General features: G+C 37.1%; 1 protein-coding gene across 1 annotated transcript in view; it reads right to left on the bottom strand.

Annotated features, from left to right (window-relative positions):
* LOC140135964 (meckelin-like) overlaps positions 1 to 25,178 on the bottom strand; it is a 66,066-nt gene that overhangs the window by 5,861 nt on the left and 35,027 nt on the right. The window contains exons 10-23 of the mRNA XM_072157660.1: positions 24,982 to 25,077; positions 24,481 to 24,601; positions 22,674 to 22,794; positions 21,360 to 21,515; positions 20,726 to 20,824; positions 14,153 to 14,239; positions 12,611 to 12,793; positions 10,755 to 10,811; positions 8,274 to 8,414; positions 6,873 to 6,953; positions 6,190 to 6,306; positions 4,352 to 4,462; positions 1,262 to 1,295; positions 650 to 741 (exon numbers count right to left, since the gene is read on the bottom strand). Coding sequence (XP_072013761.1) covers positions 650 to 741; positions 1,262 to 1,295; positions 4,352 to 4,462; positions 6,190 to 6,306; positions 6,873 to 6,953; positions 8,274 to 8,414; positions 10,755 to 10,811; positions 12,611 to 12,793; positions 14,153 to 14,239; positions 20,726 to 20,824; positions 21,360 to 21,515; positions 22,674 to 22,794; positions 24,481 to 24,601; positions 24,982 to 25,077 — 1,496 coding nt within the window. The remainder of the gene's footprint in view (positions 1 to 649; positions 742 to 1,261; positions 1,296 to 4,351; positions 4,463 to 6,189; positions 6,307 to 6,872; positions 6,954 to 8,273; positions 8,415 to 10,754; positions 10,812 to 12,610; positions 12,794 to 14,152; positions 14,240 to 20,725; positions 20,825 to 21,359; positions 21,516 to 22,673; positions 22,795 to 24,480; positions 24,602 to 24,981; positions 25,078 to 25,178) is intronic.

Below are 25,178 nucleotides of genomic sequence, written 5' to 3'. Positions count from 1 at the left end.
TATTGCTCATGAGTAAAGTTAGCATTTTTTTTTATTTGCGATAGATGCGAAAATGCCGAGCTCAATTTGATAAAAAGTGTGAAATGAACTGAGTTTTCAGATTATTTTGTTCATTTTGAAACATATTTGCAGGCATATTCATTGGCCAGAATAATGTCGTTATAAGTTTCACAGACTGCCAAATCTGGATTCATCTGTGTGATAAATTCATGTTAGCATGAATTCTCTTGAATTAGCAAACAGGGGATCAATGCTTAAGCTCCAGAGGGCAGCATATCAATTATTTAATGGTGATCTGTGTGATTTGTGAGGGCAAGAAAACTTTAATTCATTGGCAGTCTATCAAACTCAAAACGATATACATTAGCTGGGATAGAAGCTGATCCAATACAATTCTTGGCACCTCTGCAAAACAAGTTACAGGGACCTGTTACTCGCATGGTCAGTGAATATACAGAGGAATTTATTCATGGTAGCATAGGCCTGAGTGTGTTAAGTTAGGTCTATGTACTTACATGGTCAATGAAGGTACACAAGAATTTATTCCTGGTAGAATATACCCCTTAGTGTGTTATATACTTACATGGTCAATGAATGTACACAGGAATTTATTCATGGTAGCGTAGGCTTGAGTGTGTCATATACTTACATGGTCAATGAAGGTACACAGGAATTTATTCATGGTAGCGTAGGCTTGATTGAGCCGCTCATTACCTTGATCACCTCCAGCAGTAGGACGACCTGTAAATAACGATATGTTTATCAATGATTTGATTGTTAAACTTAGTGTTAAAATACATTGAGCAGAGCCTTTTACTTATTAGCAACACGTTACCCATGATCAGTGCTTTTCATCTAAGTCCTGAAAATGTCTATTAATTTTAGTGCTTCTTGCAAAATGCAACAATAAAGAAACAACCTCCCATTTGAGCATGATTACTTTGTATGGTAACACCAATAGTTTTTCCCTTTCTTTTCATCTACTTTATAGACCATTAAATATGCAAACCCACTACGCCATTAAATATTACTTTTGACCCAATGACTTCTTTTGTATTTTAATTGCTATATCCTATATATATTTGGATATTCCATACACCCCCTGTGGAAGACATGGAAGACTCTCTCTCAAACAAGGGGTGTAGGTTTCAAATGGAATCACTCATTTAGGGAACCCCATTTGAAATTCACACTCCCTGTGTGAAAGTTTAAGGTCATGTCTTCCATTGGGGTGGGACATATGAGACGTAGGTTAACATACCTCTTTGTCCCTCTATTCTTGCTACTGCTCCTTGCTGTTGGAGTGAAAAGATAAAAAATAAATGGTTACAGTCTAGCAAGAACAAGGCCAAAAACATGTTTTACTCGGTTCACTCAAAAGTACACAATTAACACACTTTTCTATAATTGAGGATGGTAGTTCTAAAAGGAGGTAAAGTCACCAAATCATGACAATGGAGCTAGTGTCAGCGACTGCTAAAAGGGGTTATATCTACACCCTCTCTGCAAGTTTTATAGTAAAATAACGTGGTAAGGCTTTGAGTATTGAAACTACATGGACATAACCTTCTTTGCCATTTATCTTGAGATGCATTCAATGTGACTTAACACCCTTTTGAAACTAGCATCCTCTATTCAAAACAAATGAATTGAAAACATAAATATAATTATTCACTGACAACTCACATTTGGATAGTTTCACAACAGGTTATGACAATAGACCTTTTCAAATCAAGATCGGAAAAGTTCGGAAAACTGCGCTATTTATTCAGTAAGCTAGGGGGTCAAATTGTACCCAAACTGGCGAACAAGAAATGCCATGAATTACGACACCCTTTTGCGCGAAAATACAGCTTATTAAGCCAATGTGAACATGGGGTCATCGCGAGAAATATTTTCCTAGCATATTGAGCTAACACCTCAGCTACTTAGTTTTTCACAATAAGATACCAATGAAAAGTGATGGACAAATGTCCGTAATTTTTTGTCAGTTAATTTTTTTATACAGAACGTTTTGTTTACGTACATCACCTCTTCCCCGGTACTTTTATGCGTGCGCGACCGGCGCGCGACTGGGGAAATTATTTCATGCTTCAGGTTTTATCAGAATTACTCAGTATGAAAAGGTCCATACAATTCAGATACTTTACAGAAAGTATCGTTCTAGTTGCTGATCTGTTTCGCTTAATATTTGTAAAATTACAAGTGCCTGATGAGTCGCTGAAGTAATATCCAATAAATTGAAAAGTTATGTCCTGACAAAGTCTACTGTTGGCTTGAAGACAACTGGCAGAACATATTACATAAATCCTTGTGGGAATGGGATGACAAAGTCAAAACGTTGTTACTTTCATCATTCACTCCTTTCTTTAAGAACAGACCATTAATACAATCTGCTCCCCTCGTAATTCATAAACCAGACTTCAGTTTGTTGAAAGAAGATAAATTTGGGGAAGACGCACACTTTTGGCATAATCCACTATATCCTTCTTTCAATAGCTGCATTATAATCAACAACAAAATTAATAAGAGTAATTTGCGTCTGACATCACTCACATCATCAATGGTATGACATGATAGGTTGCTGACCGGCATTTTCGGTCTGGTTGACAGGACGTCATACGCAAACTAGTCACTTTTAATTCGGTCTCGAATTATAGTATCATGAATTATTTGGGGTCCGTTCTCTTTTATTCTTATTTATGGCATCTTTATAGAGGGTAGCCAAGACCAGTGAACAAAGAACTACTTTGCACTGGCGCCCTCTTAGAGTGTTAAAAAGTACAGACTAAGGTTAATTAACAACAACCACAATATAGGCTACATTTTAACCAGCAATAAATTAAGGTACATAATACAATAATGCTTATTAAATTGCACATGTAAATTGCTGACATTGGATTATAAATATTAAACTAAATATTATATTAAATAAAATATTAATTACTCAACAGAGAGAGCAATTAGGTACACAAATAGTTCCAACAATATGCCATAAATTATGCATGAAAACAATAATATGCAATAAATTCATATGCATGGGAAGCATACACAAAGATACTTTATATGGGAATATCACAGAATTGTTAACGACTTAAGCTGGGTTATAAACACTGAAGTACATTGTCAAAAAATAGCGGGTAACACTTGAGCACTCATTGCAACTTGATCCATACACCCCACATACATTGTACAAGTATTTGATGTGCCACACACCACCCCAACACATCCACAGGGCATCCATACCACATCACATACACCCCCCCCCAATTTACGTGTCATAGCGCCAATCACACACACATAGGTTTAAATGTAAATTTGCTGCAGCAAAGCTAGGAGTTCAAACTTTAAATGAACAAGGGAATCATAAAGCAACTTACCTGTATTTAACAAAAAAAAAACAGCAACAAATATTTTAAAGAGATATTATACAAACCGGTATCTTATTGGACTATCCCAAAAGAAATGAAAAAAAAATATATAAACCTTAGTTCTTGTGAAGATAGTTCTTGAGTTCTAAAAAGTATGATTCGATGGGGATGTTATTTGTATTTTGCAAGCATGCTCCACATTATCATGGGACTTCATATATCCAAGGGTACGTCTTTAGGTCCGATGTCTTTGCTTATTACATTTATGCTAAGACGTGTTTGCTTTTAGGTCAATTCTTTACTATTAAATTACTAATTATATGTCACACGTTTTGCACTTTAGAAAATACTATAGTTTAATCAGCACCAAATAGGCATCAATTGGGCTAGCTGTTCCAGTTGAAATCCTACACCCCTCTGGAATACATGACCTTAATCTTCCACACAGGGAGTGTGAACTTCAAATGGGACAATGTAAAACCTCGTCTACAAGCATATAGAGTGCTTTTGATGAAAGCTAAATTAATCCAGACACCATCCATCAACAAAATTATTATAATATGGAGTTTGAGCAAATTAATTACCGATACAAACAAGTACTATTGCAAGACCAATCTATTGGCAAATTTACGAACATCTCCTTTTAATTTAGTTTTCATCAAAAACACACTATATGCTTGTAGACGAGGGTTTTACGGTACCTGAATGGGTGATTCCATTTGAAATTAGGGCATGTCTTACATAGGGGGTGTAAGGATAGCCTAAATTATTTGGTTTTTACTTCTCTATTATGTACATTCGTACTAATTAATATGCAGATTACTTCACAAATTTATACAGCACCAGAACTCTTCAAGCTTTACAATGCTATCAACTTTGAGTGTCACTGGCTGTTAGGATTGGGAACATGCAATGGCATAGCCCGCTTGTCTTCCTAAAAATTAATTTGGATTAGACAAGAGATTCAAATCATGACTTACCAGAGGTTGATATATTTTGTTATACTGCTCCCTGAATTTAGTTGGTAACAACATCTCAAAGGTCTGTTGGTCTGAGTTGGGTAACAAGCCTCTCTGTCCACATAAATTATCCTGTAAATGAGGGTGAAAAATATCACAAAAACAGATTATTAATTAATAACAACTTATTGTATTTGACGATACGTGCCGAGGGATTGTGACACATCTTTAAGACAAGTTGTGCCTGTATTTGATCCAAAAAACTTCAGTTTAACTGTCTTCATTTTGGGTCACCCAGTCCTTGGTGAAGCAACTCCTCTGTGTTCAAACTGCTATGAGTCAATATGTGACCCACTCTGTCGAAACCTGTCATAAGTCGCACTCAGCTATTTTAAGATACGGCAAGTCAAAGTTGGGAAAGGGGTGATAAACCTTGCAGATTTTGTTTTTATTATTTTTTGATTCCTTAATATGTTTACTTTAACCTATCATTGAAAACAAAATGTTCTTTATTTTGCATTTTCTGAGCCAAACCAGGTCCTTAACATGTCATTTTACAACTTTAAAGCCATTTTTCTTGCATTTGCCTTTTTTTTATGTGACGCTTACCCCCTTCTCGTTGAAAGACCATAGAATGAGGACCACATGTCCCAGAAACATAGTTTTGGTATCATATGAATGCTGAAGACCAATACTAAATGATGACCTCAAAAACTACAATTTTCAATTATATTTGGATTTGTGGGAGCGGGTCACATATGCTTTAGACCATGGTAAGCATGTACCTCTGCCGTACCACTCAGGTGTGTTTCATGGTTAGGGGCTAGCAACCCTTGCACTTGTTAAGAAGCACTGAACCATTTGATTGGCTACCAGCAGAGTGTCAGAGATGTTTAAAAGATTTATCAGCACTATATAAAATAAATCAATTCTTGCACCTTAACTTTTTTGATTATGCTTTACTGATCTTTGGCTGATGAGCAGTGTTTTTTTTTTAAAGTAAATGTCCTTGTGAGCTTCAAAATGCTTTCACCAACTAATTAATGTCCCATTCAGTGATCCCAGCACAAGTCTAAAAAAATTTAAATTGTTTATAAATTGCTTAAAAGTGAAGGATAAGTAATTCAAATTGTCATTTGGTATTTTTGAAATGAAAAATTTGGCAAAAAACAAAGAAAACAGCAGTATTGATAAAGATGAAACCCCATTCAAATACATGTAGCTAATTTATATATGTGTACATCCATATCAAAACGATGCACTTGTCGGCTGCTACATGTGTCTCATTTCACATAATAACTAAGAATAAATACCAGACTCATCTGAAGTGGAGGTCACTTCAAATCATCCCCCAATTCACATGATTTAGGAATACAGAGAACATTCCTTTACCATGTGACTTGGGGATGATTTGAAGTAACCTCCACTTGAGATGAGTCTGGTATATATTCCTAGCCATTAGGTGAAATGTAGCAGCCGACAAGTGCATCGTTTTGATATGGATGTACACATATTGTTAGTATATAAATTACAGATCCATGTAAATGCCTTATTTTGTCTTAAATACACAGCTTTCAGCTGAACCACTAGCAGGCTATGTTAGCACATCTATGACAATGACAAAGGTAACAAAATCTGAATTTTGATGATTTTTACGATCGTCAGGATGAGCAAATCACTGAATGGGTCTTTAAGTAAAATGATAACAAGGGGACATTCTGTTCACTCATAGTCAAGGACCAGGATGTGAAGAAAAAAGGGGAACAATTAATATTTTCACCAGTTTCTTCCAGCCATTTCAAATCAAATTGTCCTTAACTCATCATGAATATTATAGTTTATGATGACAATCCACTCACCTCTTCTCTTTTCATTTGTGTTCTCATCTCTTTCATATCTGTGTCAGCAAATCCATGTACAGATCTCCCATGGATGTAAAAGCCATAATTATTGTTAGCTAACACAAACACACTCACCTGTTGTAAAAAAAAAGACAATTGTAAAAAAACCCTGTTATTTTGACATTAACCTTCATTTCCCAATTGCACAATTAAACATGTACTAAGTATGTTTAAGAATGAATGACACAGGCAATATTACAAAATTAACTTTTTCTGTTATTTAACACATTTACTAACTGTGAATGTGACTAAGCAAAAGTTTCTATAGAAAAGGAATGAAGCTTTGTTACAGGTGCAAGATGTTGGTCTTTTGATGATTGGTCTTTCATATAATAGAAATAATGATATCTTGCTTCTTTTTCATGATCAAATTAACTTAATAAGTGCGACTTAATCAATTCATGAAGTAGGTAAGCAGTAAGTCACCGAATAGGCTGTTCCAGTTGAAATCCATACACCCCCTATGGAAGACATGACCTTAATCTCCCACACAGGAGTGTGAATCTCAAATGGGGTTACCTGAATGGGTGTCTCCATTTGAAGTCTACACCCTTTGTGTGGGAGATTAAGGTCATGTCTTCCATTGGGGTTGTATGGATTTCAACTGGAGTAGTCCAACAGAGCTTCAAAGTTTTACTTACATTAGCCATAGAACACAAGTCCACAAAGTTCTGCAGTGCATCTTCTACAAATCTCTCATAGATTAAGGTGAAAAATAACCACTGTAAATAAGAATAAAGTTTCAAGTTATAATACTTCACTTCTTGAACGTTTCTAGTAAAAATGCGCCACAAGGCTTTTGCGAAGCGTACAGTTAATTAAATCAAATTTTACAAGCGTATGCACACACAACATACACTATGCGGGTAGAAATTCTTTTTGAGATGACTGTGCAAAGGGTCAATTACAATAGTTATCAGAAATGTTCAGTAGTTTTTTGCCACTTTAGTGCATATCACTGAGTAAACACAGATGTGGTTCTGCTTGACTTATTGAAGCATGCCACGAAAAGCTATGAAACATCAACACCTCATTCGCTAATCAAGCTACATGGCATCACATGATTCTAGCCTAACCCTGTTCTTTTGCACAATAAAAATAGGGTGCACATGTCTGCATGTGCCCTAACTTTCCTGGTAACAAGTGTAACTTTGGCAAAGTGACAATTAAGGAAGGCGGTGTCTCCACAACAACTCAGGATTTCTTCTGATAAGGACACATGTGTCACTTATCAAAAATTCAAGGACAGATGAATTTTCAGCAATTTACCTTGGATGAATATGTTACTACCAGCAGGATTTACTTTAACGCACAAAACACGCATATTTACGCGTTCACACACTTTGCAGACCCCTTCAAATCCAAAGTTTAAAGTCCAACGCATACAAAATCTTGAAAGCGTACATGATCAAATATTACAAGATTTGAATATAGAAACACCCAATATTGTTAAAGAGGTTTTCCAAAATAAAAAAATTACCCTTTGGGCAATGTTTGGACCCCTTCAGAGGAAAAATTCACAATTGAAAGGGTCCAAAAAATTTCAAAATACCCCTTCAGCAAAATGCTTAAAGAAAACCCGACTACAGGTATGGACTTGCATTCAAGAAGTCCCGAGTATAACTGAAATATGGTAATAAATCAGGCCTTGCCGTCTAGATTTGAAAAGCGAGTGGTTAATCACTCACTATTATGATGCTAGGTGAGTGGTCGAATTTTCACAAATATCACTTATTTGGTATAATCAAGTAAAGCTTTGGTCTTAACATGGTATCTATGTATTTATGTTGAAATGCGCGCGAAGCTTGCTAACATTTTTGACTTTCTCTGCTTGGAGGGGGCACAAAATAGATTAAATGCTGAATTGGTTGATTCGATGGTAGATTTTGGGAGATTCGCGGTGAGTGATATTAAATGTCTATGGCGAGTGGAAAATCGCTCGCTAGAAATCGAGTTTGGGCGAGCGGTGGTGAGTGAGAGCGATCGCTCGCCTCAAACGGCAAGGCCTGAATAAATATCCTCCATATTTCAGGAGACCATACCTGTACCAATCCAATGATTATATACATCCCAGAAGCCACAGCAAAACGTAACACTCTGCTTTGATCTCCTGTGTAGTCATCTGGAGAAGGACTGACGTCACTTCTAGGATCTGTGGTTGTCAGATGCTTCAATCCTATCACCTGCATGCAACAGAAATATTACTTGGTTTGAACTTTGAAAAGTGTTGAAGGGGCAGTGGTGGTGCCAGGGGGGTCATGGAGGAAATGCCCAGTTAGAACTCATGCCCTCCCCAAAATATTACACAATTTCCACTTTGTTGATTTCCCCAACCCCCAAAAAAGAATTTCTGCACCACCACTGTTAAGGGATCTGGAATGAGCATTTCGACAGTATTTTTTGTGGGCCATGAGAGCACATCAGACATATCGAATTGCATTCTGAATACGAAGAATGTCTTTCTGATATCAAATAATTTTTGAAATTCACGATATAAAAACGTAGAACGCCAGACAAACCTTGTTAATGAAGAGTTAAAGGAAGTAAGCAATTGGTTTAAAGCTAATAAATTGTCAATTAATGCTACCAAAACAAATTACATGATACTTGGCACACCCAAAATGACATCGATGAATCAAGACCTGCAAATCACACTAGATCACTCGGCTTTAGAAAGAGTGCATCAAACTAAATTCCTTGGTGTACTAATAGACGAATGTCTCACTTGGAAATGTCACATAGATTGCGTATCTAGAACAATTTCAAGAAATGTCGGTGTCATGAATAAATTGAAACATTTTGTTCCAAATCGTATTTTATTTACACTTTATTGTACGTTAATATTGCCTTATTTGAATTATGGAGTACTTTTATGGGGAAATACATGTAAAACTTACTTAAATAAAATTGTAAAAATTCAAAAATGGGCTATTAGAACGGTGGCAAACGGTCACTACAGAGACCACACAGCGCCATTGTTTGCTAATTATAACATATTAAAAGTTGAAGATATGTACACACTGGAATTAGGTACATTCATGTACAGGCACTCTATAAATGAGCTGCCCTGTTCATTTGATAATTATTTTACCAAACGTTCTGACATACATAACTACAAGACACGATATGTAAATGACCTAAATCTAACCAAAAATAAGAAAGTCTTTTCTGATCATGCCATACGTACACGAGGTCCCATTCTTTGGAATTCTTTAGATAAAAATCTGAAAGCTTCAAAATCTGTTCAACATTTCCGTAATCAATTCAAAACAAAACTGATCTCTAATTGTAATTAATCTTTTTCGGGAGCACCCCCCCCCCCTCTCCCCTTCCCTTGTCTTTTGGTTATGTTATGTGATGTTGATTTATTTTGTTAATTTCATTTGATTTCAGGGAAAGGCTAACTTTCAGACCTTTTTGGTCTTCCAGCCTTTTCCTCCATATGTACCGTGTTTATATATATTTTTTTATGTAATGTCTTTGATTTTTATGGAAATAAAATATGAATATGAAATATATGAATATAATACACTCTATGACAAATTATTAAAATTTGATATTTTTCACATTTTCGATATATAACAGTCCTCGAAGTAAATTTTATAAATCTAATGACATATTTCTTAAGTGTATGTAGATATGGATTTTTTTCCCAAAAAGACCTACTTGGTGTTTTGGGGGAAAAAATCCATATCTTCAATACGAAAGGTCAAAATTTTCATCCCATCTACATATACTTTAAGTATCAATCATCAGATTTATAAAGTTTACTTCGAGTACTATTAAATATCAAAAATATCAATTTTTAATCATTTGCCATAAAATGTGTATTACATTGTGAATTTCAAAAAATCAAAATTATTTGATATCAGAAAGACATTCTTCATATTCAGAATGCAATTCGATATGTCTGATGTACTCTAATGTCCCACAATAAATACTGTCCAAACGTTCATACCCCACCCCTTAAGGGACCAGATTTTTTGGGATTTAAAATGTCAAGTCTCACTAGACTGGGCTCAATTATGTTGAGAATGTTAGTTGGAATACTGAATTGATTCTCCTGTTTTCCAAAAAAGTGATAAATAAAAAGCACATGAAATGATTAACAAGGCCTTACTGCTGACATGTGTACCTAATTTAAATGGTTTTGCTGCTTGGGCAATAAATCTAAATGACTATCATGACAAGTACTTCAGAAGAATTTGATGGTTCTTACAACAATTTACTGTAGAAGTGATGATGTAATTAAATATTTTAACACAATTATTGAATATATCGCCAAGCAGGTTGTACTAATCACCTGTGTATGTTTGAGTGATCAGAATGATCATTCTATAGAATTACGTTCCAGATCTTTATCTCTGTTCTCTGATATCTATGGTTCAATGCATAGGTACATAGGTACAGCATGATCATTGTAGTGCAGGGCGATATATTCAAAAATTGTATTCATTGTACTATTGCTATGGAAGTTAATCCTGTTACATCATCACTTCTATGGCAAATACCAAACATCTTACCTCCAAGAAGAACAGCACAGCAAATATTTGGAATACTGAATTGATCCTCCTGGTTTCCTAAAAAAGTGATTAAGAAAAACAGATGAAACGATTAATAAAGTCTTACTAACTGACACCATAAAAAAATATTTGCACACACATGATAATACGTACATAATTCTTAAAGTTGCAATCTCCATGTGATATTTGTTAGTCAAGATCAATAGTTTCTACAAAATATTAATTTCTTTAAGTTATTTTAATAGAGTTAAAACTCTTAAAAATTATTTTATGCTACACATATCTAACATATTTGTTAGAGCTAAGAAATTCAAATGTTGACCACTTTGGTCCATACCAGCCCCAACAAAACCCGGAAAAAATCGCCAGACATGTTTTTGAGTTTAGACCTTTAAAAATGACATTCCCATAAAAAAAAAAATCAAATTTTGGAATTTTTAATTTTATGGTATTTGACTGTGGGACTAAGTGGACTTTCAAACCCTTGAAAAGTATTTATGCTATGTATAAAATTTTAGTGTCGTTTTAAAGCATATTGTCTAGTGCTTACATTTCTATTCAAATCATGAAATGTCTAAAATGCGACTTGTTCCTGGTTTTATCAGAACTTTTACCCAACAAAATGGGTCAGGTTTTTTTCTTGAAATTCTGATAATTTAGTTGGGTTCATTGCGTTGTGTTCCACCCTTTGTTTTTGTTACTTATTGAGATATGGTGAACATTACAGTAAGAATTTCAAATGAATGAACAGAGTCTGCCAGCAACCTCCCTGCGGGCGAGTTGTCATTGTTGAGCGGTGGCTATGTGAAGTGTATCACACCCTTCTATTTCCTGACACAATTCCTATGTTTGTATCGTGCCCTTCTATTTCCTGACACAATACCTATGTTAAAACAAAATACCCTAAGAAATTTCAATGACAAATTTTCTATGATATAAAACCCCAATCCACAAAGGCAGAAACAATTCTCTCAGTCGGAGATGTTCCATCTATTGCACTTACCCATTTCTCAATGTCTGTCAAAGGGGATACCCTCGCAAAATCCCTATTGGTTTCTATATGGCCTTTCAGTACCCGCCAATTTTCTCGGCATAGAATATACCAATTTGCCTTTTCTTTTTTAATTATTCAGAGTTTATTCCCCTGATAAGAATATTAATATTGTTTCACCAAGAGGTATTTGTTTTATGGCATGTTTTGTAATTCCCCCAATGAGTGCAATGGTAAGTGTCCCCCTCCTTGTCCCCCTTCGTATCAGAGGGTGCCAGATGGAAAAGCTGAATCCTGGCAAAAACAACCCATGCGATAAGGCAATCTATCGCAAGTGAAAACATGCCGACCGACCGAATCAGTGTTACCATACTTACCTGTATTTCAGAATACAAAGTTCATTTTTCAAAACCAATTAGATACTTTTGCACTGACCTGACAGTTTCGAGTGTCTTGGGCGACATTGGTCTTCAAAATGAACTATGTCCACACATGGAGATGATTGGGTCATAGATGTGACTTAGAAAATGGGCCCCTCGTCTCTGTTCATAACTTTCAGGGATTTCTTCCTTATCCAGATGGATTCAATAATTCTTCTCGATCTAGCATCACCTTCCTTACTAAGAATTCTGGACCCTTTCCAATTCTAAGTCACATCTATGACCCAATCATCTCCGCGAATAGTGCACCCTCTACAGGCAAAAATTCGTTGGAGAAGGTGTGCGGACATAGCTCACTCTGACAAAGAATATCGCCCAAGACACTCGAAGCTGTCAGGTCATTGAAAAAGTATCTAATTGGTTTTGAAAAATGTACTTTGTATTCTGAATTTCTGCAAACCTGATGAATTTATTTACGGACTTACCTGTATTTCATTCCATTCATTAGCTATAAAGTAAGTCCTCCATATACTGATAGGTGCCATTGTTCCTTTGCTAGTATTGGATGGATCACTGGACTGCACAACACGACCTCTTGACCTCTCCCAATCAATCAAGAAGATATCCGCAGTGATTTGAGAGAATAGTAAATGTGCCAGATCAAACAGCTTGAAAGGATAAAATCATGAGAAAATAAATGGGAAAGAGTGAGTCTGTAATTAATGTTAGCTCAATCTCATGCTTGGAAATGAAATGCAGTATTGGTTGATATTGGTCCACAAATGTGAAAACTTCAGGAGAGTTTTAAGCTGGCATCATTATTGACCAAATTTCGGAAGCACATATGCCCACTGACATTTCCTATAGTAGGAATTCCAATTGAATGAACACAGCTTTCAATAGCGTGACGTTTTTTGTGTACACAGCCCGATGTACAACAGCATGAGCAACTGTGCGTGAGTAACGCAGAAGTGAATCCAACCATGCCAACGCATTTGTGATTGGTTAGCATTGTATCCAAGGTCAAGCACTCGCGTTGTAGTTTGAAATACACAATGTACGATCGTGGTTGGATCGAGTACAGCTGTTGAAAGCTGTGTTCATTCAATTGGAATTCCTACTATAGTACCTACTAACTATCCTGAACAATGCATTTTAAAAAAGAAGCATAAGAAATAGTTATATATCAGTATGGTTTCAGAAGAGTAACAAATCAAGAATTTTGAGCAAATGGAGTGAATATAGGTTTCTGATTATGTTTCAGGTGATCTTTCACTTCCACCAAAAATTAACATTAAATCTTACTCCTCGACTTAGAATTCAAAATTTGGTACAAATAGATAGACCTCTGTTGAAGGCAACAGTTACTAATAGTTTCACGGCATACCCTCACTTACGATCATTGGTATACCGATCATCAGACAGATAATTAACATGACAAATTATCCATCTGATGATCAGTATACCCAATGATCGTAAGTGAGGGTATGCCGTGAAACAATTAGTAACGGTTGCCTTTCCAGAGGTCTATACTTTGAATTTGTTTAATACGCTCACCTGTATGGGTTTGAGCTCTTTTAATTCCAAAGTTAGTCACCTGAGAATTAATACTTGGTAAAAATAGATATGTAGGAATCAAATTTTACTTTTCACTTTCTGCAGATGAGAAATAACTTAATCTTGGTTCTTGTTGCTTACAAAGAGCAATGGTATTGAATCCATTCAAAATCATAATGGGCTATTCCATTTACAATCCACACTACCCCTGTGGAAGATTTTGGAAATATCATCCACAGAGGAGTATGAATTTCAAATGGAATTAACACATTAGCAGCTCCATTTGAAACTCACTCTCCCTCAGGGGAAGATTCAGGTTGAATCTTTCTCAGAGGGTGTATGAAATTCAAATTGAGTTGCCTAATGTGCTCATTCCATTTAAAATTCACACTCCCCCTGTGGAAGATATTTTCAAAATCTTCCACATGGGTGGTGTGGATTTTAAATGGAATAGCCCAATAGCAGCTTACCTTAAACACAAATGCAACAGACACATATATGGTAAACTTTTCCTCTTGACCTCTGGTTGGCAAAACAAGATACACTTGGTCTTGTCTCTGAAATATGGTGAAGACATGGATTAAAAACATGAAAAATACACACAATATAAACTCCTCAAAAAAAGTTTGGAAACTTACCAAAACGGCTTTATATCACAAAAAAATTGAAATCTATTTCCATATTATTTCATATCAATACAAGCATTGTTCTTTCCTGTCAAAAATGATACCAAATTTGTGACCATAACTTATTTCATTGTTGAGTAACTGTCTTTGAAAGACAAGGAGGTCTCAAACAAAATGTGCCAAATCTGTCATTGTCTGCGTCATTTGCATCAGTAAACATGAATAAGGAATACAACACTGTTTCATTAAAAACGGTTTCAAAGTACTGCCAGTCTCACGTACCGGTCTTCTGCAGCCGTTGTTTTTCTTGGATGGCCACTTCTGGGTCTGTCTTTGACATCTCCGGTCTGACGAAACTTGACCTATAGCTTGGAGATCATACTGCAGGAAAATCCATAAAGTTGCCGCAACGTGATTCTGAGGTATGCCAGCCTCCAGCTGACCAATAGCGCGAGCCTTATCCAGGTCTGGTAATCGAACCATGTTTGATTAGAACTTTCTTGCAAATGACCACTATGAAGAAGTGACCAGCAAGATAGGTTGACTTATGTTGATCTGTTTGAATCCACATTAGAACTGCTAATCCCATCCTAGCACTTTTCATTCAACATGATGTACTGCAAACAACTTTTCATTCATTCTTTTATTCATGCATTTTAACAACTCGTTCATTCATTCAGAGCAATAAGATGAGCGCAGATTATGGTCAGTTTCGCACATTTTCTTTGAGACCTCTCTGTCTTTCAAAGAAAGTTACTCAGCCGTGGAATAAGCTATCGTCACGAATGAGGTATCAATGTTGACAGAAAAGAACAATGTTTTTGCTGGTATAAAACAATATGGAGATAGATTTCAAAATTTTCTGATATACAACCGTTTTTGAAAGTTTTCAAACTTTTTTTGAGGAGTTTACATACCGTAGAAGTTTGCCTATATGGCGCTATGAAATTTATAGAAATGAGAGAGTGCCATAATAGTAAAATCCCAACAGCATAAAGGATATGTGTACATCCATATCAAAACGAAGCACTTGTCGGCTGCTACATGTGTCTCATTTCACACAATATCAAGGAATAAATACCAGACTCATCTCCGAAGTGGAGGTCACTTCAAATCATCCTAAGTCACATGGTTTAGGAATACATAGAACATTCCTTATACAATTTGACTTGGGGATGATTTGAAGTGATCTACACTTGATATGAGTCTGGTATTTATTCCTAGCTATTATGTGAAATGAGACACACGTAGCAGCCGACAAGTGCATCGTTTTGATATGGATGTACACATATGTGACCCATTCTGACAAAATCAGGAACAAGTTGCATTTTTGACATTTTATGATTTGAATAAAAATGTAAGCACTCCACAAATAAGGCTATAAAATGATACAAAAGTTATATAAATAGCATCAATACTTTTCCAGATATGGATAATTTTTGTAAATGATACCTTGATATTTTTGCCAAATTGCTGTTCTGAGTAATGGACCAATTAGTTTCCTACCTTACACAGGATTGAATAGGGATTATCATATTTCAACTGTTAATCATTGACTTTCAAGGATTTCGAAGTCCATTTAGGTTCAAAGTCAAATACCATGATATTAAGAATGCCAAAATTTGATTTTTTTTTTTTTTATAGGAATGACAACTTTAAAGGCCTATAACTCAAAAACATGCCTGGCGACTTGTTTTGGGTTTTGTTGGAACTGGTCACATATGTGTAGTTAAAGTGTGCAACCTCGACATAATGATTCAGAAACAAACTTTTGTGACATAAACTTTTGTGACATGATGAAACAGTTAGGTCACTAGATTAATTACTAGAGCGGTAAATGTTTTGGGTTTTTTCATGGTTTTTTTAGGTATTCTTTCTCACAGTGTCATTGTCGATTCATACACATACCTAACTCATTTTCGTAAATTTGTCTGTCATTGTAATTTTCTTCATATTTTGTGAATATTCTTCTGTTTAAAATTGCACTGTTCTTCTGTCTAACTTGTTAGCTTAATCGACAGAGCTTCCGGCTCAAGTGCGGCTTGGTTTGAATCTTGATTTAATTTTTTTATGTGAAGAAGCATCAATAAATGTTTTTGATTTTTTCCCATTTTTTGGAATGAATATTGTGATTTGGTAGGATGTTGTTTTGGGTTGTTTTTTTTGGGGGGGGGGGGGGTTTGTTCTGTTTTTTTTTTTTTTTGTTTTTTGGGTTTTTTTTGGGTTTTTGTTGTTTTGTTGTTTTTAGATAGCCATAAATAGGCCCTATGGAACATCATTCCAAATGGTAATGAAAACAGTGGTGGGCTAACATTTGCTCCACCCAGTACCTATCAGAATCTTGGCAATAAAAACCAATACTACACCGGTGTGCCATGCCAATGCGTGGCAAAAAGCCTGCAAGATTTGGGTTTCAACATGATCCGATTTCTAAGTACATGTATGTGAATCAACAGTCCGTCTAAAAGACCGGTCACCAACGCAGCCGAATCTTTTCTAGATTGGCCTTCGTAGAGGTTTTCATTTTCTTTTCAGAGGGAATATGGTTCTCCTATGATAAGTTGCCGATTGCCGTAATGAATGTTTTATTAAAACAAACGTCCCAGGGCTGGATTAAGGATGTACATGCAGGGGGATACGTGCTGGTGTAGTGCGGAATTTGCTTAAGTCTCTGCAGAGCTTGTTTAGTCTTTTGCGCATGATGGACATCGGCAACTAGCACATGTTTTTTGCCAACATTGCTGATTGCAGGGTACCACATCTCATTAATCTATGACATTATGATGGATGTCCTTGTCACATTAAGCATTCTTTTGAAAGGACACATGTACTCTTTCATCATCCCAGGCTTCTTTTTCTGTTGCACTTAGTCGTGTGCCGGTGCCGCGAAAGATAATCATAGGTTTCATGCGTGGTTGCCCGCCAGGGAAGATTATTAACTGTACAGTACATTGCCTTTGTCTTATCCCGATTGACCTCCTCAAACCCTAACATTCTTCTTCCCCTTCTGTTCATAGGTTTTCCACCTCCAAACACAAACGGCATTGGTATTTGATCCATGTTTCCTATCACTTGCTTGTTCCATTTGCCGAGAGGCTTCTTCTTCTGCCCCTTCGCCGCTCCTCTTACAGCATTTGTTCTGATAACCTTTCTTTGAACGATCCTTTCTTTGTCAGCTGGCGGTGTCTGAGCGGTTGGTAAGTCCTCAAGGAAAGATCATGCCTGCTGATTAACTTAGGAAATCGCCCTTTAGAGAAAGAAAGAGGATGAGAAGGATCCATCTGCTTTTCAACTCCTTTGCTCTGTTTATAACCCACCAGCTCTCCTGGTGGGTTCCAGCAATTCCTTAATGAGCATCTGAATTTCATCTTCTTACGATGAAGGTTTTTATAGACAGTGTATTTGCTGTAGGAATGAGTCATTAGGAGAAATTCCATCCGTATCTTGGTGTTGAACTGACAGACAATATGAAATGGTCTCATCACATAAATAATATCACAGCAAAAGCAAACTGAGCATTGTGGTTCCTCCGCAGAAATCTATGGAGATGTCCAGTAGCGATAAAACAACACATGTATTTTGCTCTGGTCAGACCCTTGCTTGAATACTCGTGCTCCATTACTGGTTGACACACGATAATACGCCCAATAAAGACATAGTCACAGGCCAGTTCCAAAAATTGCTTATCCATAGCAAATCATGGCTAACTCTTTGAGCTCATAAGGCATGCAGTATATATTCAGATTTGAAGGGGTGTGAACTTATTTTTGGACACGCCTCTATTATAATGATACCCACACAGCGATCTGTCTGTACACAGATTCTCTCATGCATACCCAGGGTCCATGTATAGGGACTGGAAACAGATTATTGATAGCTATTGTCAAGCTATTGCTATCAGATTATCTTTAACGACCTTCGATTACATGCGAGTTGCGCCAAGGGCGCGATGTTTAATTTCTTATTATTTACTCATGTTGCCCTACAAAATACCAAACACACATCAGAATACAAATGGTAAAATGGTAAAAGTTATGTCAAATAGAGTGTTTGCACGAAAGGTCATTAGTTCAAATCATCCTCCAGACACGCTCCATAAGATATGCTAATGCATGGAGTACAAATAATTACTTTGATCAATACCATGCAGTTAAACAGGTGATTGGTGTTGTACTCCATGCATTTGCATGTCTTCTGGAGCGTGTCTGGAGGATGATTTGAACTAATGACCTTTCGTGCAAACACTCTATTTGACATAACTTTTACCATTGTCAACAGCGTATCCTCATCACCAAGTGGGTTGGCCAAGTGTGGGAGGAGATGTACACAACCATGAGAGTCAACGGCGTATCCTCATCACCAAGTGGGTTGGACAAGTGTGGGAGGAGATGTGCACAACCATGAGAGTCAACGGCGTATCCTCATCACCAAGTGGGTTGGACAAGTGTGGGAGGAGATGTGCACAACCATGAGAGTCAACGGCGTATCCTCATCACCAAGTGGGTTGGCCAAGTGTGGGAGGAGATGTGCACAACCATGAGAGTCAACGGCGTATCCTCATCACCAAGTGGGTTGGACAAGTGTGGGAGGAGATGTGCACAACCATGAGAGTCAACGGCGTATCCTCATCACCAAGTGGGTTGGACAAGTGTGGGAGGAGATGTGCACAACCATGAGAGTCAACGGCGTATCCTCATCACCAAGTGGGTTGGCCAAGTGTGGGAGGAGATGTGAACAACCATGAGAGTCAACGGCGTATCCTCATCACCAAGTGGGTTGGACAAGTGTGGGAGGAGATGTGCACAACCATGAGAGTCAACGGCGTATCCTCATCACCAAGTGGGTTGGACAAGTGTGGGAGGAGATGTGCACAACCATGAGAGTTACCATCATAAGGAGCTTTGAGAAGTGTGGCATATCAGTGGCCTACAACGGTTCAGAGGACCATCTCATCAATATCAAGGGTCTACACAATTACAGCGTTGGATGATGCCCTATTGTGTTGTGTCGTTATGTGCACAACCATAGAGCTACCATCATAAGGAGCTTTGAGAAGTGTGGCATATCAGTGGCCTGCAATGGTTCAGAGGACCATCTCATCAATATCAAGGGTCTACACAATTACAGCGTTGGATGATGCCCGATTGTACTGTGTTGTTATGTGCACAACCATAGAGCTACCATCATAAGGAGCTTTGAGAAGTGTGGTATATCAGTGGCCTGCAACGGTTCAGAGGACCATCTCATCAATATCGAGGGTCTACACAATTACAGCGTTGGATGATGCCCGATTGTACTGTGTTGTTATGTGCACAACCATAGAGCTACCATCATAAGGAGCTTTGAGAAGTGTGGTATATCAGTGGCCTGCAACGGTTCAGAGGACCATCTCATCAATATCGAGAGTCTACACAATTACAGCATTGGATGATGCCCGATTGTACTGTGTTGTTATGTGCACAACCATAGAGCTACCATCATAAGGAGCTTTGAGAAGTGTGGCATATTAGTGGCCTGCAACGGTTCAGAGGACCATCTCATCAATATCGAGGGTCTACACAATTACAGCGTTGGATGATGCCCGATTGTACTGTGTTGTTATGTGCACAACCATAGAGCTACCATCATAAGGGGCTTTGAGAATTGTGGTATATCAGTGGCCTGCAATGGTTCAGAGGACCATCTCATCAATATCAAGTGTCTACACAATTACATCATTGGATGATGTCTGATTGTACCGTGTTGTTATTGAATCATTTGTAGGAGCGTAAGTAGGGTTGGTGGAGCCAGGACTCTTTCAGTGGGAACCTCGTTATTAGAAGGGAGTACCTCATCAGAATTGGGACATTTGTCACAAATCTTTCACCCAAAAGTTTTAGCAGTATCACAGCATTTTGGTTCACTCGGTCCATTCAGTGCCTCTCAAACCTGCACCCAGTGCAAGTGCCTTCCCTTTGGTGCCCTCCAATACCCCCACCACTTACGTACACATGTAAACAAGCTTTACATTACTTTATTACATGTCCCCTGTTGATTGTTTGCAAGTTAGTAAAAATCAGTAAAAGAGTTGGGATATAACAGCATTTGGACTGCTATTGGACTCTGTCATATCAATATAATAATCATAAGCAAAAAGATGATAGTGTCGCAAGCTACGTCGCTGCTCATTAGACTCTGAAAAGCTAACTTTTTAAGTTCAGAAATCCTATTATTTTCTATTATTTTTTGAGCGGTTAAATGCAGGACCATATCTCAAAACATGCTCTGCCGACATTAAAGCCCATTTGTGGTGGTTTGGTCACATATATCAGAAATGGGTTTTCCAAAATTGCACTAGAATAAAGTACAGTCTGGTTGAGGACAATTTTTCCCTTCCAAAGGTTACAGAAATCACATTATTTTTTACAGCGCGCTTACCTTGAAGAAGAGCAGCCAATACAGACATGTACCAAGTGTACTCACAAAGAGTACATCAGCCAGCAGACCAAATGCAAAAAGGATGAACTTTAACATAGTCTGAGGATAAAATGAGGAAAGAGAGTATGTAACAAATAGTACTATAGGCCTAATGAATATATCATGTACTACAATGTACTAAACTCTTGAAATTAATCTCCAAACATTCCCCAAAAGACAATCTAAACAAGTAAACTATACTGAAAAAACTTACAGAAGCCCGGTTATATCCTGCACATCTTATTTTAATAATAGCTTCATTATTGTTGTCATGGCAACCATTTGATTGACTAGAGTACAAATTCCAATGCTGCCCAGAAGCTATGCATCATAACATTCTCTACATGACCGGTTATTGATGGTGAAGCATTCTGGATTGATGAGAAACTTTAGGATTTGCATCTTTTTGCATTCAAAGGATTACCATGACATCAGTGTTTATGCTCTGGAAGACAATGGGTGGTTCCAGTTGAATTCCATACACCCCTATGAAAGTCATACCCTTAAAAGGGCTGCTTGAAGCCCTGTATGCAACTGCTTACATATTTAAGTCCATCGGTTTATCTAGAATTGATTGTATTGAGATTCTACTTACACTGATATCTATGTAGATTAGCCCAGCTCTGCGTCTCCATGCATTAGATTTGACCATGGCATACAACAAGGCTACTGCACTTAATACTCCTATTGTTATAGAAATATTCTTGTTTGACCCACCACGTCTCATGAAGTAGGTCACGGCAAAGGTTACCTTTTAACAAACAAAATATGACATAGATAATTAGTAAAACATGAAGTGTCTGTTGTGTGTGCGTACGCCTTCTATATGCATGTTTATACTGTGAACGCTTTGCAAAAAGCCCTCTGGCGCATTGCTAGACAAGCACAAAAACAAAGATACACTTTCTGTGCATGCATTTGCAGGGAGAATCTTTTGGGAGCAAAATGGTTGATCATGCAATGGCAGTGGTGGCACCAGGAATTTTTTTTTTTTTGGGGGGCATTAGGGAGGGAGAAAAGTGAATTTAGGAGGGGGAAATATCAAAAGTTTTTGTGTAAAATTGATGCAAAAAAAATTGCACTTTTTGTAATTTGGGTTTTTTAAGGCTCACAAGGCCTTAAATGTGGGGGCAAGAAAAATATTTGGGGGAAATGCCTCCCTTGCCCTCCCCTCCTCCATAGTGCAGCCACTGTGTTCAGGGTCAATACAGACACAACAATGTTCTTTTCAGAATTGCCTAAATGAATATGAAACGTAAAATGTCCCAAAGTTTAGGTTTGGGAAATAATATCCCAGAATAACACAGACCAGTAACCAGTCTAGAGAGAAGAAGTGTAGGGGCATAATCTAGCCAGGATATAAGCCTGGGACGGCACTCCCATAAATTGGTATACGTCATGTGCCTGTCGTTTCATCAGCTTACACCAAATGGACCAAACCTGCAAGTTTTTGCTCACTTAATGTGGTTTTTTTAAACAAAGTTAACATTTTTTGTATCAATTTTAGCTTCAAAATATCTAAATTTTTGCACACTTTTGCACATTTTTGCCCAGAAAGTTAATTTTCACTATCAATGACACCCTATTTTAGGCGTCCCACGCTGAATGACACCCACTTTCTTGGAGCCCACACTGAATGACCCCCTTTTGTCGTAAAAATCCTACACCAATAGGACCCTAGTTGTACTACAGTAGGCACAGGTACATGTACATCACTTTCAAAGTCGAGTACCCCCTGGATATAAGTGAAGAACAGATTGCATGATGACACATGAGCTTTGGTACATAATAATTTGCATCCCAGAAAACCCGTCAAAATATATTTGCAAAACATTAACAAGACCTATTAAAATATGACACAGCTTCATTACTACAGCATCAGGTAGTTCCTTCATTCCTTCCTTCCTACCTTTCGTGTTGGGTTGGATTCATAGTCCTCATCATAATTGACTTCTCCATATTTAACTTTTAGTAACGGTGGATAGATCTTGCCTTCTCTTGCTTCACCAGCTTCCTGCTGTATGCTTATTCTGTCATAAAAAAAACAAAAAAAAAACACCATCACTACCTCTAATTTATATTAGTTTTTACTGAACTTGAATATATTTAGCTATTATTTACTCCAGCTCTTAAAAAAAAAGCGCAGTGATTTATAATGTGCTACGCAAAGGCACAACGATAAGACATTGATCCACAAGCCTCAGCACACTTCTACTCAGTCATTTTATAGCAAACTTTTAACAGAAATATCAACAAGTTCCATGCTTTGCATGTGGGCCTCTGAATATTTAGTTATCATTACCAATTAACTTGGATCTGGTACAAAACATAGTCCAAGGGATCTCAGCAATTTTTTTACAGGGTAACAAATTTAAAACCTAGATAATTTTGCAGGCCAGTAAAATCTTGAATGCAAAACACAAGTGTGGAGCTCGAGCATAATGGGTGGAGTCCAGTGATCCACCTTAGGGTCAATAGGCAAACCCCCTTAAGCTCTGGGCTTTTAACAAAATCAGGTTGAAAAATTAAGCCACACAAAGTTACTTTTGCTGGGCACAGAGGCTTCTGCAGTGGCATAGCTAGGAGTTGTGCTGTCATGGGTCAAGGATACAGAATGGCATCCCCAATTCCTGAAACGATTTGAGAGTGAAAATTTGCACAAACACTACTAATTTGCTTAGAATCTAGTTGATTTTTGGTGTTATAACAGTCTTTCAAATGACTATTTATTTTGAAATGCGAGCGAAGCGTGCAAAAATTTGACTTTCACCAATTGGAGGGGGCAAAATACAAAGCAAATGCCGACCTTGAATACTTAAATATTGACTGCTATGAGGGACATGGTAGCGCGGGCCTATAATTTTAACCATGCCCCAAATATAAAACAGTCAATATTTGTTTTATATACCGAATGGATGTGCGTTGCGATTGAGCATGCGTAGACTCAAACCGGTCCATAGTTCGTTACCATGACCGGTCCATAGTTCATTTTGAGGGCATAGCTAATTCAATGACTGCACTTTTAACCAATCAGATGACAGGAATCTATATATGAGGTATATAAATGAAAATACTAACCAATTACGAGTCAGCATGATAAATTGGATTCTTAAAGTGTACACAAACAATTGTCATGCTGTTAGCAGCTGTTCATTTCACTAAAATAAAATGTCACTACAGCTCTATGTTTCTAGAATTGTGCACCAATTTTAATAGCAGATGTTGCTATCATCTATGTGACAAGATTGCCAACGGAGCATGTTTAGTTTTTGACAATTTTTAATAATGCTTACACACTGCCTTTTTTGGATTCAGCAGGTCCAAATTAGTAAAGATACCTAGGTTCTCAACTTTGACTGATAAATGCCTTATGAAACCTGAATTTAATATTGAAATTTTGTCTACAATCCAGGACAAAATGTGTTGGATCACCCAAGGTGTTTTTGAAGCTTCAAATGACCTCACATGCACCATGGAATTCACGTATGAAACATGTTGACATGTCAAGTAGAGCTTTAACCAATACCTATCCCCCAATCCATCCCCCTTTCCCCAGTCAATGTTGGAAACATCAGAAACGAAATTCAAGGATTCAACATTGATAAGGGAGAAAGGGGGATCAACGACAAAGCACATGCTCAAAGTGATCCAACAATTTTGTCCTGCATTGTAGTCTATGCATATTGTCTAATTAGCAATTATAACATTGTACTTACTCTAACTCTATGCTGCTAGCATAGCGTACCACTTTAGCAGGTGTATCAATCGTTTCCTTGCCACTCAGGTTATCCACCAGGAAGAAACGTCTTGTCAGTTGCCAATCACGTACTCTTGCCCCTAAAACATACAAATATAGGGATTATGGAATAATAATGATATTTATGTATGTTTAGCATAATGAACCCATCCCTCCCGTAAGGAAACAAAATCAAGAGTGGGTTAAAATCACATCAATGTATATTGTATAGAGTATAGGACTGAGATATATAATCAAATCTTTTTAACTCCCTCTCTCCATTTATGTCACAGGATTGCAATCAATCTTTTGGCTTGTTCCCTAAATAAGTAAAGAATAAATGCTCAAATTTGTTTTATATTGTGAATAATTTATATTTGTTTGTTTTTCTATCAATTTATTTTAGCTGACAAAATATAATTATTACATGATTGCAATCAAAATTAGGGGACCATTAGAAAGTATTCATTTCTAGGCTTACTTCTGTTGACATAGTTCTGATCTTCCTTGTATGAATCAAGTAGTACTGGGATGGCATAAAGCTCTTGTGCTTCTACATTGTCCCCAAACTGAATATCTGTCATTGGTATATATGGTTAAGGAAAGGTAATTGAAACCCTGTGGAATAAAGCTGATATGCCACAAGTACTTAATAGTGCAAGTTTTGTATTATACAAC

Source organism: Amphiura filiformis, chromosome 16, assembly GCF_039555335.1.
Source record: "Amphiura filiformis chromosome 16, Afil_fr2py, whole genome shotgun sequence".
Lineage (NCBI taxonomy): Eukaryota > Metazoa > Echinodermata > Ophiuroidea > Amphilepidida > Amphiuridae > Amphiura > Amphiura filiformis.
Note: the sequence above shows the minus strand (reverse complement) of the source record. Positions and strands in the feature narration are given on the sequence as shown.